The sequence below is a fragment of the Caretta caretta genome, chromosome 18 (assembly GCF_965140235.1).
Source record: "Caretta caretta isolate rCarCar2 chromosome 18, rCarCar1.hap1, whole genome shotgun sequence".
NCBI lineage: Eukaryota > Metazoa > Chordata > Testudines > Cheloniidae > Caretta > Caretta caretta.
Genome location: NC_134223.1, coordinates 17,447,641 through 17,460,159, shown reverse-complemented (window position 1 = coordinate 17,460,159; position 12,519 = coordinate 17,447,641). Strand labels below are relative to the sequence as shown.

Genomic DNA, 12,519 nt, shown 5'->3' with positions numbered 1-12,519 from the left:
CAGAGAACACTTCAATCTCTCTGGTCACGCGATTACAGACATGAAAGTTGCGATATTACAACAAAAAAACTTCAAAACCAGACTCCAGTGAGAGACTGTTGAATTGGAATTCATTTGCAAATTGGATACAATTAACTTAGGCTTGAATAGAGACTGGGAGTGGCTTAGTCATTATACAAAGTAACCTATTTCCCCTTGTTTTTTCCTACACCTCCCCCCCCCACCCCCAGACGTTCTTGTTAAACCCTGGATTTGTGCTGGAAATGACCTACCTTGATTATCATACCCATTGTAAGCAGAGCGATCACTTTAGATAAGCTATTATCAACAGGAGAGTGGGTTTGTGGGGGGGGAACCTGGATTTGTGCTGGAAATGGCCCAACTTGATTATCATACCCATTGTAAGGAGAGTGATCACTTTAGATAAGGTATTACCAGCAGGAGAGTGGGGTGGGGGGAGGTATTTTTTCATGCTTTGTGTGTATAAAAAGATCTTTTACACTTTCCACAGTATGCATCCGATGAAGTGAGCTGTAGCTCACGAAAGCTTATGCTCAAATAAATTGGTTCAGTCTCTAAGGTGCCACAAGTACTCCTTTTCTTATAACTGTTTCAGTTATATAGTAATCTATAATATAGAAGTCTTGGGCTATTTCTTAGAGGAGTGTGGGGCAGAAAATGTGGTCAGGAGAGTACAGTGTGGAGTTTAAAGAAGTGATAAATTTTTGCTTCATGGATTTGTTACTTATTAATGGCATCTCTATAAACCCACAATTATCTACACAGTAGATGATGATGCTGTTATAGTGGTAGTTGATCACTTTATGGCATCTCTTATTTAAAAGAAAAACTGTTTTAAATTTGCAAGCCTTAGATTCACCCTGCATCAAAGTTCAAATGTATCATTCTAGAATGCAGATTAGACTCTGTCTGCAGAGAATTTCATAATCTCATCTCATTGAATTGGGTCATATATTGACTTCTTTATCAAGCTCAGGTCTTTTGTAACTGGGATGCCTTTGGTAAATCATCTTATTGCCATCATTAGGAAAAGGCTCCAATGTACATATATAACAAGGGGATGTATATGCTGCATATGAAGTAAATTGTATATAAAATATTAAACTTTTATCCATAATATGCCAAACCTTTCAGTAAAAAATGGCAGGAGAGGAAGCTAAATTTCAGTACAACAGTTAGATCACTGAAGAGTAATAACAAAGTGTAATATTCAGAGGAGTGCTTCCTCTTTGCCCTTTAGCTAATTTTTGATCCATTGCACCAAATAATCTAAAACAAAAGTATGTGACTCCAGGACTAAGCTAAACTGACATTGTAATGGGGTGGGTGGGTGGGGGTTAACCTTTCAAAGATCTGGGAGACGTACTTAACTAGTCACTTGTCAAATATTATGCTTCCAGGGAAATAATTAGTGGTATTGTACATTATGTCAGGTCCTAAATGAAGTTGTAGTGGATCGAGGTCCTTCCTCCTACCTTTCCAATGTGGATGTTTTTCTAAATGGACACCTCATAACCACAGTGCAAGGTGACGGTAAGTCCGTTTCATAATCAAAAAGCCTATACCTCATACTGTTAAGACTGGGACAGGCTAATCAGCTCTTACTTAGGTTGCGCCTACTTTTTAAAAAAAGGGTGCATTGTTTTATGAGGTAGAAATCAAAGACCTTGGCTTCTGCTCCTGGGTTGTTGAAAACTAGGTCTGCAGAGGAGTGGTAAGTTTCATTTAAACAATTGTTGCAGTCCATAGAGCAGCACTGAAAGCAGAAAAGAGGCTTACAGATTGTATCTTATTTTGTGGAGGCCTGGTGTCAAGTCTCCACTTGTTTGTGTAGGGGAATTAGGGACAAAAGGCAAGGGGGGAAAAAACGGTTTGGGAAGATCCTGGAGTTGGATGTCTGAGTTTGCTGCAATCTTAAGATTTTTTAATGAAGTCACTACTTATTTAATATTAGCACTTCACCTGCAAAGCTCTTCAAAAAATTGAATCCTCCTATCCCTCTAAGGAAAGTAAATAGATCTGTGTTATACAAAAGTGCAAGCTGAGGCACAGTAGTTCTGTTTGACTCGCCCAAGGCTTTAGAGGTGTAGTCTCTGTCAGTGCTCGGTTTGGAAAGATGTCTCTGACTCCTGGTTATGTGTTTATTACCACTCCTGTCATATGAAATGTGAGTTTGTGGTTTAGACGTTTCCATTTCACCAATTTAACTTTTTATAAGCAATCTTTTAAAGCATTTAGCTAAAAATTTCGGTCTCTACTATACCTGTGTTGAGTGGAGGAGAAATCCAGCTAATGACTAAAGTTGGAAAGAGCTCTTTTTTTTTTAAAGTATTTTCAAATGGAGGGAGTGCAACAGTCCTGTTTCTTGGCCTCCTTTTAAATAACAGCATCAAGCCAAGCAGCCACATTTATAAAACTTTTGTTCCCTTCACAGGAGTGATTGTCTCCACACCAACTGGTAGCACGGCTTATGCGGCTGCAGCAGGAGCATCTATGATTCATCCAAATGTTCCTGCAATAATGATCACCCCAATCTGCCCTCACTCACTGTCCTTCAGACCCATTGTTGTTCCTGCAGGAGTTGAGCTCAAGGTTAAATTGTGTTCTTTCGTTTTTTAAAGATAGAAACTTGTGGCGATAACTATTGAAACTGGAAAAAAAACAAGGGGGTAGAATGTGTTCATTATTATCCACCATGGCAAAACATTACTGAATACTGTAGAACTTTGTAAAGTACTCTTGAAGCAACATATACTTGCTTAGAAGAATAAACTTCTAGACCATGAGTCTCCACTGACTTGCACATTATATAGTCATCTGTACCTGTGCAGAGTGGGTGTAAATACACTACCATTCTAATTAGTAAGTGTTTTATATCCATTTTGCATAGATGTAGATGACTACACAAGGTGAAAGGCAGTGAAGGATCAGAACCTGGTGTCAAAAGTAGTATCACAGCTTTCACGGGTGTGCAGTGAAAGTGGTATCAGCACATCTGTTATAAACTCTCTTTGTCTTTTACTGCTGTGATTTAAATAATATAGTTCTGCTGAAAAGTTTGACAGGCAAGGTCTTAGTACAAAGTGGATTTTGTTTTCACAAATACATTTTTGAGTTCAAAAAATGAATGTCAGGTGTTTTGTGTTTATTAATTTATATAACTGTTTCAGTTATATAGTAATCTATAATATGGAAGTCTTGGGTTATTTCTTAGAGGGGTGCGGGGCAGAAAATGTGGCCAGGAGAGTGCAGGGTAGAGTTTAAAGAAATGATAAATTTTTGCTTCATGGATTCGTTACTTATTAATGGCATCTCTATAAACCCACAATTATTTACACAGTAGATGATGATGCTATTATGGTGGTAGTTGATCACTTTATGGCATGTCTTATTTAAAAGAAAAACTGTTTTTAAATTTGCAAGCCTTAGATTCACCCTGCATCAAAGTTCAAATTATCATTCTAGAATGCAGATTAGACTCTGTCTGCAGAGAATTTCATAATCTCATCTCATTGAATTGGGTCATGTATTGACTTCTTTATCAGCTCAGGTCTTTTGTAACTGGGATGCCTTTGGTAAATCAGCTTATTGCCATCATTAGGAAAAGGCTCCAATGTACATATATAACAAGGGGACATATATGCTGCATATGAAGTAAATTGTATATAAAATATTAAACTTTTATCCATAATATGCCAAACCTTTCAGTAAAAAATGGCAGGAGAGGAAGCTAAATTTCAGTACAACAGTTAGATCACTGAAGAGTAATAACAAAGTGTAATATTCAGGGGAGTGCTTCCTCTTTGCCCTTTAGCTACAAAAGCTCTTGTAATTATTTCAGTCTTAAGTCTTCTGCTTTACTCTTCCTCAGATCATGCTGTCCCCAGATGCCAGGAACACAGCATGGGTTTCATTTGATGGGAGGAAGAGACAGGAAGTCTGCCATGGAGACAGGTAAAGATTTTTCTTTGACTGTTATCATCTTCCTTTGTAATATTGACACAAGTATCTGCGGCCACACTTTCAAACTTGGGTTAGGGTTAGTAGGGAAATGATTGGAGCCTTTATGATAGACCATCGTGACCCTTAAATTTCAAGCTGAATTAAAAATGCTATATTGTTTCAGGCATTTTCTCACTTGAAAATAATTTTTTTTCAATTACATTTTAAAAGCAATGTCAATTTTAAAAGCAATGAAGTGTCAGGAAAAATCATACAAACATTACTTAATGCATGTCCTTAAAGAATTCTGTGGACTTCAAGTTATGGTCCTGATCATAAAAAGAAAAGGAGTACTAGTGGCACCTTAGAGACTAACCAATTTATTTGAGCATAAGCTTTTGTGAGCTACAGCTCACTTCATTGGATGCATCCGATGAAGTGAGCTGTAGCTCACGAAAGCTTATGCTCAAATAAATTGGTTAGTCTCTAAGGTGCCACTAGTACTCCTTTTCTTTTTGCAAATACAGACTAACACGGCTGTTACTCTGAAACCGGTCCTGATCGTGAGACCTGTTGAGTACAGTGAAGGGAATGTGAATTTCATGTACTCTGTACCTCTCAGGATAAGACCATGTTTGTGTCCTGTGCCATTGGCAAGGCTGATAAAACATCAAAAAGAGCAGATGTATCCCTTTGTTGTGCTCAAATAAACTTATACAACAGCAGATGCATTGATGGGCCCTTGCTACGTTTAGTGACAGGATTCTGCAACTCATGAGACACAGTGCTGTAGCTGAAAGAACTTAACCTCTTTATAGATACAATGAAGTGTGAGAGCCCAGAGAGGATACGCTAAGAAGAAACCCAAAATTGTCTTCTGCTTAGTGTGGTGTTTTCCTTCATAGACCAGTCATGCTGTGTGACACGCTGCCTTTGTTTCATATTTGTGGGCAGGCAGGGAATTGGAAAATTGCCAGGATCTTGCACTTGGAGTCTTCTGTATTGCCCTGACCACTTGAAGAATGGAGGGGATGGACAGATTAGGTGGACAGCAAGAGTCAGAGATCCCAATCTTAGATTTGGTGATTGGTCCTTAAGTAGAAAAGTTAGACTCTTTAGTATTTGCTGCCCTTATTTTTGAAATTTGAGGATCATGGTGACAGTTTAATATTTTAAGACGTTAAATTTTGAGTTGGTCCAAAGGTGAGGTTGTTAAACCCCAGCAAGGAGTAAGATGAGAGAGGGTCGTGGGCAAGGCAGATTGGCCTAGAACCCTCTGCTCCCAAGAGCTTTGATCTCAACATTTGTAAAGCACTCTGCTCACTGTGACAAGTATCAGGGAATAGCCGTGTTAGTTTGTATCCAGAAAAACAACAAGGAGTCCGATGGCACCTTAAAGACAAACAGATTTATTTGAGCATAAGCTTTTGTGGGTAAAAACCCCACTTCTTCAGATGCATGGAGTGAAAATTACAGATGCAGACATAAATATACTGACACATGAAGAGAAGGGAGTTACCTCGCAAGTGGAGAACCAGTGTTGACAGGGCCAATTCAATCAGGGTGGATGTAGTCCACTCCCAATAATAGATGAGGAGGTGTCAATTCCAGGAGAGGCAAAGCTGCCGACCCGCCCTGATCGAATTGGCCCTGTCAACACTGGCTCTCCACTTGTGAAGTAACTCCCTTCTCTTCATGTGTCAGTATATTTATGTCTGCATCTGTAATTTTCACTCCATGCATCTGAAGAAGTGGGGTTTTACCCACAAAAGCTTATGCTCAAATAAATCTGTTTGTCTTTAAGGTGTCGTTAGACTCCTTGTTGTTTCTGCTCATTGTATTGTTTAGGCACTGTGCCCCATCTTTGCCACCCCCAGACTTTTTGGAAACTGACCATTCTCCAAAGGGTTGAATTTTTAGTGATGTAGCCAGTGTCCCAAGGGTGTATTTAAAGAAAGAAAAAGATAAATCTGGGAATCCAGGACAGTTTGATTCTGTAACCACAAATGTACAGTCTTACTACTATTTATCCTCCCTTATTACTAACTGAGGGTATTCCTGTATTGCAGTATTAGCATCACTACCTCTTGCTATCCCCTCCCTTCGATCTGTTTCCGAGATCCTGTGAGCGACTGGTTTGAAAGCCTGGCTGAGTGTTTACACTGGAATGTTCGGAAGAAGCAAAATCACTTTGCTGTTGAAGAAGAATTTTGAATGTCGCCACCTAATGAGACTCGTGGGAACTTAAAATGGCAGTATCCCTTGTATAAAAATGTTTGTTCAGCCTAGGGGGAATAGACCAATACATATATTTTTTAAATAGTGACGTACCTCATATCAGTCTGCTCTGCTGATGACCAGAAATTATCATGTTGCTTCCTCTCTGCTGAGAATAGGAGTGGAAGAATTTAGAATCTGATTTGTTAGCCTTTTTTTTTTTATTTATTTATAATGGGTTGGTATTTTTAATCAATATCAACACACAGATCTACAAACCACCTCAAACACGATTGTAACGAGTAATTTGCAGAGTAGTATTCTAGGTTGTACCTAGATACATAATAGAAAAATGGCATTAAAATATTCCAGTTAATTTGGTAGATTTGTAATTCTGTGGTTAAGACTTCTCATCTAAAACTCAAAGGAATTTTTCTTTTTAAAATGCTCTTTGTTAACGTAAATGAATGCATAGTAGTCAAAATGTCTTCCCATCAGGTGAACTAATTAAATATTTTGCCTTTCCATAAAAATATAGCAAGAATTAGGGGAAAGAACCACTATACAGTTACTCTACAGATACAACTTACTATCAGAAATACAGATAGTTTTGTAAGTATCGAGAACCCTTTTTCTTTCTGCCCATTTGAATGGACATCATTTAGGGTCCCCATAGGCAGCATTGACAACTGCTTGCGTGGACAAACTGGTGAAGTGGCATACTTTTTTGTTGATGAGCTAATTATGCCTGAGCAGTTCCTTGCTTTTTCAGCATGTTTGTGACCCTTAGAAATGGTATGGATTTTTTCTTTTCTCTTTTTAACCTCTGGAGTAAGCAGCAGCATTTGAGGTTGTAAACTACAGATTTTCATCAAGTGTTGTTGACCCAACCAGCAGAGTCTCTTCTAGGATGGCTGTATTGTTTTTCTTTTGAACCACTAATTACGTTAACTAGTCTCACATTCTAAATTAGGATCTGAATGGTCTTCACGCCCATTGAAGATAAGTGTGCTGCTTGCAGGATGGAGCTCTTGAGTAAGGAGAAAAGGGATATTGCCTTGATAGGCTGATCAGAAACAGGACACATTCCCAGCATAGTAGCGATGGTGCCTTCAGCACACTTCAAGATGTTTTAAGTCTTGTATGTACTTTTATAAGTCTTTCAAATGTTTCTAACCTGTTTATGTACATATTTTATTGTACATGCTTTTATGAAAATAAGTAGTTTGAAAAAAGGGTTTGTACTGAAATCACTTTTACTAAAAATCAAACTCAGTTATAATGTTTACATTTATGTTCTCTGTGGTGCAGTCTCTCATAACCATATTGTTCAAATCCTAGCATCTTCATGTATCTCTGCATAGACCATTAAAAGGGATGGATGTTCTCTGCTAATCTTGAAGTCTTCAGCATATTATTGCAGAGGAATCTGTTTCTTACTGATTAAGTGGGGGATTGCAAAGAAGCTCTATTGAACTTTCATAGTTGTCTTGCTCTTATTAATGTTTGTGCAGTCAGGGGTAACAATGGGGGATGTATTAATTCCCATGTTCTACCTACCCTGCAGTCCTCTGATTCATGGGCTAATGTCTCTTTTTTTGCATGTTGCCCCAGTCTGTTAAATTTTGTCAAATCAAGGTGAGAGCACTCTGCATAAAGCAGCAGATTTAAACTCTGGTAACAGTGTAAATCATGCTAAAATTGTGTTAATATAAAGTCATGTTAAGTATGTAAATGTTTTGTTATCTAGAATATTGGTTGAATTCCGTCTGGACCAGCAAAATCTGTGACATCCTTGAGTATGTTCAGACAGCTTTAGACCTTTTTGGGCATAAGCTTTCGTGAGCTAAAACCCACTTCATCGGATGCATGCAGTGGAAAATGCAGTAGGAAGATATATTTTCCACTGCATGCATCCAATGAAGTGGGTTTTAGCCCACGAAAGCTTATGCCCAAATAGATGTTAATCTCTAAGGTGCCACAAGTACTCCTTGGTTTTTTGGTGATATAGACTAACAGGACTACCACTCTGAAACCTTTAGATCTTTGTTTTTCACTTGAATTTACAGTATAATGGTTATATCACTGCTTAAAGTTGCTTACGGGTTTTTTAGCCGACAGAGTATTCAATTTTCGAATAGCTGTTTACTTTCTGAGCTACAGAAACATTTTGTTTTGGAAAAAGATACATTTCCCTATTTAAAAATGCAATAATTGGGAAAAGGAACAGAGTAGAGCCTTTAATTTTAACATTTAGTGTATAAATATACTAAAATGAATGAGAATGGACAGAAGGCTTTGCTGGATAGGAAGTGAAAAAATAAACCATTTGAGAAGATGGTAAGGCAAAATAAGTAAAAATGAGGCTTATATAGAACTTGTTTTTTTTTTTTTAAAAAAAAGCTAAAATCTAGCATTTTAGCACCTTTTTTATTTGTGCTTTTTTATAATAGTAAATATCATTCATTACATGTAGCAAATTATGGAACTTCAATTTTCAGTGTACATTTCATAAAATGTAATCTCTAAAACCCTATGTAACTACTCCCTCTAAATTTGACTTATGTTTCTTATTAAAATTAATCTAACATACACAGGCAGTTGCATTATTTGGCTCTGAGTGAAGTTTCTTCATAGTTTTGCCTATGAAAGCCACCTTGATGACAAAAATCTGTGGATTGCTACACAGCTGAATAGAGAGAGCTACAACCATGACTACAGGGAAGAAAGTAACCTGGTGGATTTATGCTTCAGTTTTCACTTTGGACAAACTACTTAATCCTGTTTTCTTACCAGCTTTGCTTAAACAAAAAACCCCAAACAGTGAGTTTGTGTTTTAATACTTTAAGAATTTATCTAATTCTAAGAATGCCCCACCTCCCCCACTACAAGACCCGTCTCTCCTAATTGGCCGTACACAAGCAGGTTACTAACACCTGGTCTATACTGAAATGTTTTTGGTAACATAGCTATGTCAGTTAGAGGCATGATTCTTCCGCCACCCCTTACTGATACAGCTATTCTAGCAAAAGCCCTAGTGTAGATGCAGTTATATTGGCAAAAAAACCATCCTTTTGCCAGTGTAGCTTACTCTGTGGAAATGGTTTAGGCTGTACCAGCAAAAGACCTCTTTTACTGAGACAAGTTGCATCTCTGCTAGCGTGTGGGTTGCTGGTATAACTATACCTTCAAACCCTTTCCTATGTAGGCAAGGCCTAAAGATTTGTAATTTACTCCTTTGAAAGGAAAAATGAGTTGGTGATATCCAAAAGGATACTTTTTTTTTTAATAAAGGAAAATGCAAGTTACTGAAGTACTAAAACTGATGTAACACAGTATAATCCAGTGTATACTTACGTTTTAAAAATCCTAATGTTTCATGTTAATGCTTTGGAAACTTGTTACATATTCCTGAAACATCAAATATTTTTCAAACCGTTCAATAAACTTTTTTAAAAGTTGGCTTTATGCATCAGCATTTGACCTGTCTCTAGATCATAGAAATAGATATGCAGTAATTTCTCAAAAGTACAGTGTGTTTTAGGGTACATATTGAACACTAGCTTCTATAGTGTTACTGGTATATGGAGGTGGAAACTGAGTATGTGTGCACTCGTGAGAAAAGACTTCCAATCTTTAGGGAAAGGTACAAAATAAGCTTCTGGCATTCGCTGTGTAGGCTAAAACAAAAGCATCGTGTTCACATAGCTACACTGAATTTCTTAAGGATCCAAGAGAAGGGGATAAAGAACTAGTGAAATTAAGGACAACCTCTGAGACACTGGGAAGAATACTAAACACAATCCTTCTATGCAAAATTTGACCCCAAAGAAGTTTATGAATGAACATTCTGCTCTGATGCCATACAGCTCATCCTGACCTGTACCCAGAGATAAATACTTAAGGAATCTTTGATTAGCTTGGGAGTCTAAGGCATCTTTACAGGATTTCTTGACTAGCCTAGCCTGTAATCTGTCCAACAAAGCAACAGCTGGTGCATATTCTCAAGCCACATGAAGGGGATTGACAAGCAGTGAAGGAAATTTAGTGTTTGCTGAACCTGGTTAATATGGCCGTTTTTGAATGGTGTATCCACATTAGAGCTGACATGCCTGAGAGTATGTGCCAGGAGGGTTTTCACTTCCTCACTGCAGAGAGATGTCTCACTAATTGAGAAACATTGCTATTTGTAACCAAAGCACGGCCCAAAACCACACCCAGACTTTCACATGACGGTGATTTCTTTTCTTGCCTCTACTGTGGAGGAATATCATTGCCCCATCAGGGGACTCATTTGGCTGAACTCACCTTGCTGGATGACTCCTGACATCACCTGACAGGATGACTCCCACAGTTGTTTACATATGGGTCACAAGCTCTCTCTTTCTGTCTCCTGTCAAAGTGAGTGTTCCAAGTAATGTTTCCAGTTTTAAATTACGGGGTTTTAAGTGCTTTTAAAAAAAAAACCCTTAGATTTATCCCAGTCAAAAACAAATAGGTCCTGTAATTTTTCTTATAGGTTGAGGAGGAAGAAGCACAAAAGGGGACCACTTATATTCATAAAAAGCTGCTTTACAGGAATGCCTGTAATCTTCAGAAACCTTTCCAGTTTCAGAGTAGCAGCCGTGTTAGTCTGTATTCGCAAAAAGAAAAGGAGGACTTAAAAGTGGCACCTTAAAGACTAACCAATTTATTTGAGCATAAGCTTTTGTGAGCTACAGCCACTAGTACTCCTTTTCTCTTTCCAGTTTGTATTTAAAGTAGCAATAAAATCGGGGCCATTTGGCTACCTGGATCACTCCCATTTAAACCAGTGGGAACTGCATGTATATATCTGAGGGGAGAATTTGGTTCACTGATCGGGGCCTGACCTCTCTCCCCTCCCCACCATGTCATCCAGTTCATTTAAAAGAAATAGGGCCAAATTCTGCTTTTGTGCAGCTCCAATGTTAATGAGATTTAAAGGGTGCAAATTAGGAGAATTTGGCCCGAAGAAGACAACAGTAAGAACTATCTTTCTGATGTTGTCCTGCTGTTGTGTAACACTTTTTCAAAGATCAACATATACTAAAAAAGGGGGAGGAGGGAATATATAGTGCAATTGCAAGTGCATTCTTGAACTGGATTGTCTCACAATAAACACCACTGTTAAAATGCTTTTACTGGCATTTATATCCACAATAACAATTAATGCCTTATTGGTATATTAGAGCACTTGCAAAGTTGGAAGGCCTAAAATGTTGTCTTTTCTTCTGTATTTGTTTTCCAATTCATGTGCTTCTCTGCGGGGTGTATTCTAAATCAAATGTTTTGATATTTTTTTTCCCCTAAAGCCAAATCAGTGTCTGCTGCCAGCAGGTATAATAATCCATTGCAAATTCAAACATCTCAAAGGGGGGCTTGTAGTCAGTAAGGAGAGAAGACAGTAGTAAAAATAAAATGGATAATCTTGGCCCTCAAGCAGTGGTCCTTGCTCAAGCAGAGCTCACACTGACCTCAATAGGAGATCTGCCTGAGCAAGGACTGTTGGGCCAAGTCCCTGTGGGTTCTTTTTCTGAATTAAAATTAGAGTCTGAAACTAGGGAAATGGAAGTAAATACTGCCAAGAACTTTGACAGATGGGCTGGCGAAGTCAGCATGTTGAGCAATTGTTCTAGATATCTGTGGTTAGAAACAGTTCTGAGAAAAGAGCCATGGGTCAGATGATCATACCAAAAAAAAAAAAGCAACTGTATCTTCCTTCTATTATGTGCACTTACAATTTTCATGGTTGTGAATCATTAGCCTTTTCAAATCCTATTAAGGGAAACTTTGAGTGCTGATGACAGGGGCTGGGTTGACAGTGTGAGTGAAGTCTTCAGCCAGCTTCACTCAGTAACAGCTGACACGGTGCAGATTTGAACTTGTGTGATCTGAAGGTGAAAGGCGCTACAATCCTAAATCCATGCTGCCCAAGGTGAAGCTTGTTGATAGCTGTAGCCCCATTAGATTCTGTATAAAATAGCTGGGATTCATTTGTTGGGAACAAATGATCCCATCCTTGCCGTATCAATGATTTTATATTCTGGTTGCTGGTGGAGTAAGGCTGGATTTTCAGCTTGAGAGCTAGATTCAGCTCTTGCCTTAGTTATTGGTGAAAGTGATTTTGTTTGTCTCACCCTAGTCTATAATGATTCAATCTGGAATATTTGGGACGTGATGGAAAGTGTTGCAGGTCAGGCTTGGAGGGTGTTGGCTGAGCTGGTGAGAGGTGCGCAGGATTGGTATAACTGGGTGTGCTGCAGATCATGACTCCAATGCACTGGCGTAACTGTATGTGGGGAAACTTGCATGATTCAG

General features: G+C 38.3%; 1 protein-coding gene across 2 annotated transcripts in view; it reads left to right on the top strand.

The window, feature by feature from the left end:
• NADK (NAD kinase) overlaps positions 1-8,772 on the top strand; it is a 48,038-nt gene extending 39,266 nt beyond the window's left edge. For both annotated transcript variants that reach the window (XM_048824751.2, XM_048824752.2), the window contains 4 exons: positions 1,455-1,554; positions 2,456-2,613; positions 3,893-3,975; positions 6,033-8,772. In XM_048824751.2, coding sequence (XP_048680708.1) covers positions 1,455-1,554; positions 2,456-2,613; positions 3,893-3,975; positions 6,033-6,177 — 486 coding nt within the window. In that variant the 3' untranslated portion in view covers positions 6,178-8,772. The remainder of the gene's footprint in view (positions 1-1,454; positions 1,555-2,455; positions 2,614-3,892; positions 3,976-6,032) is intronic.
• Positions 8,773-12,519: the final 3,747 nt, after the last annotated feature.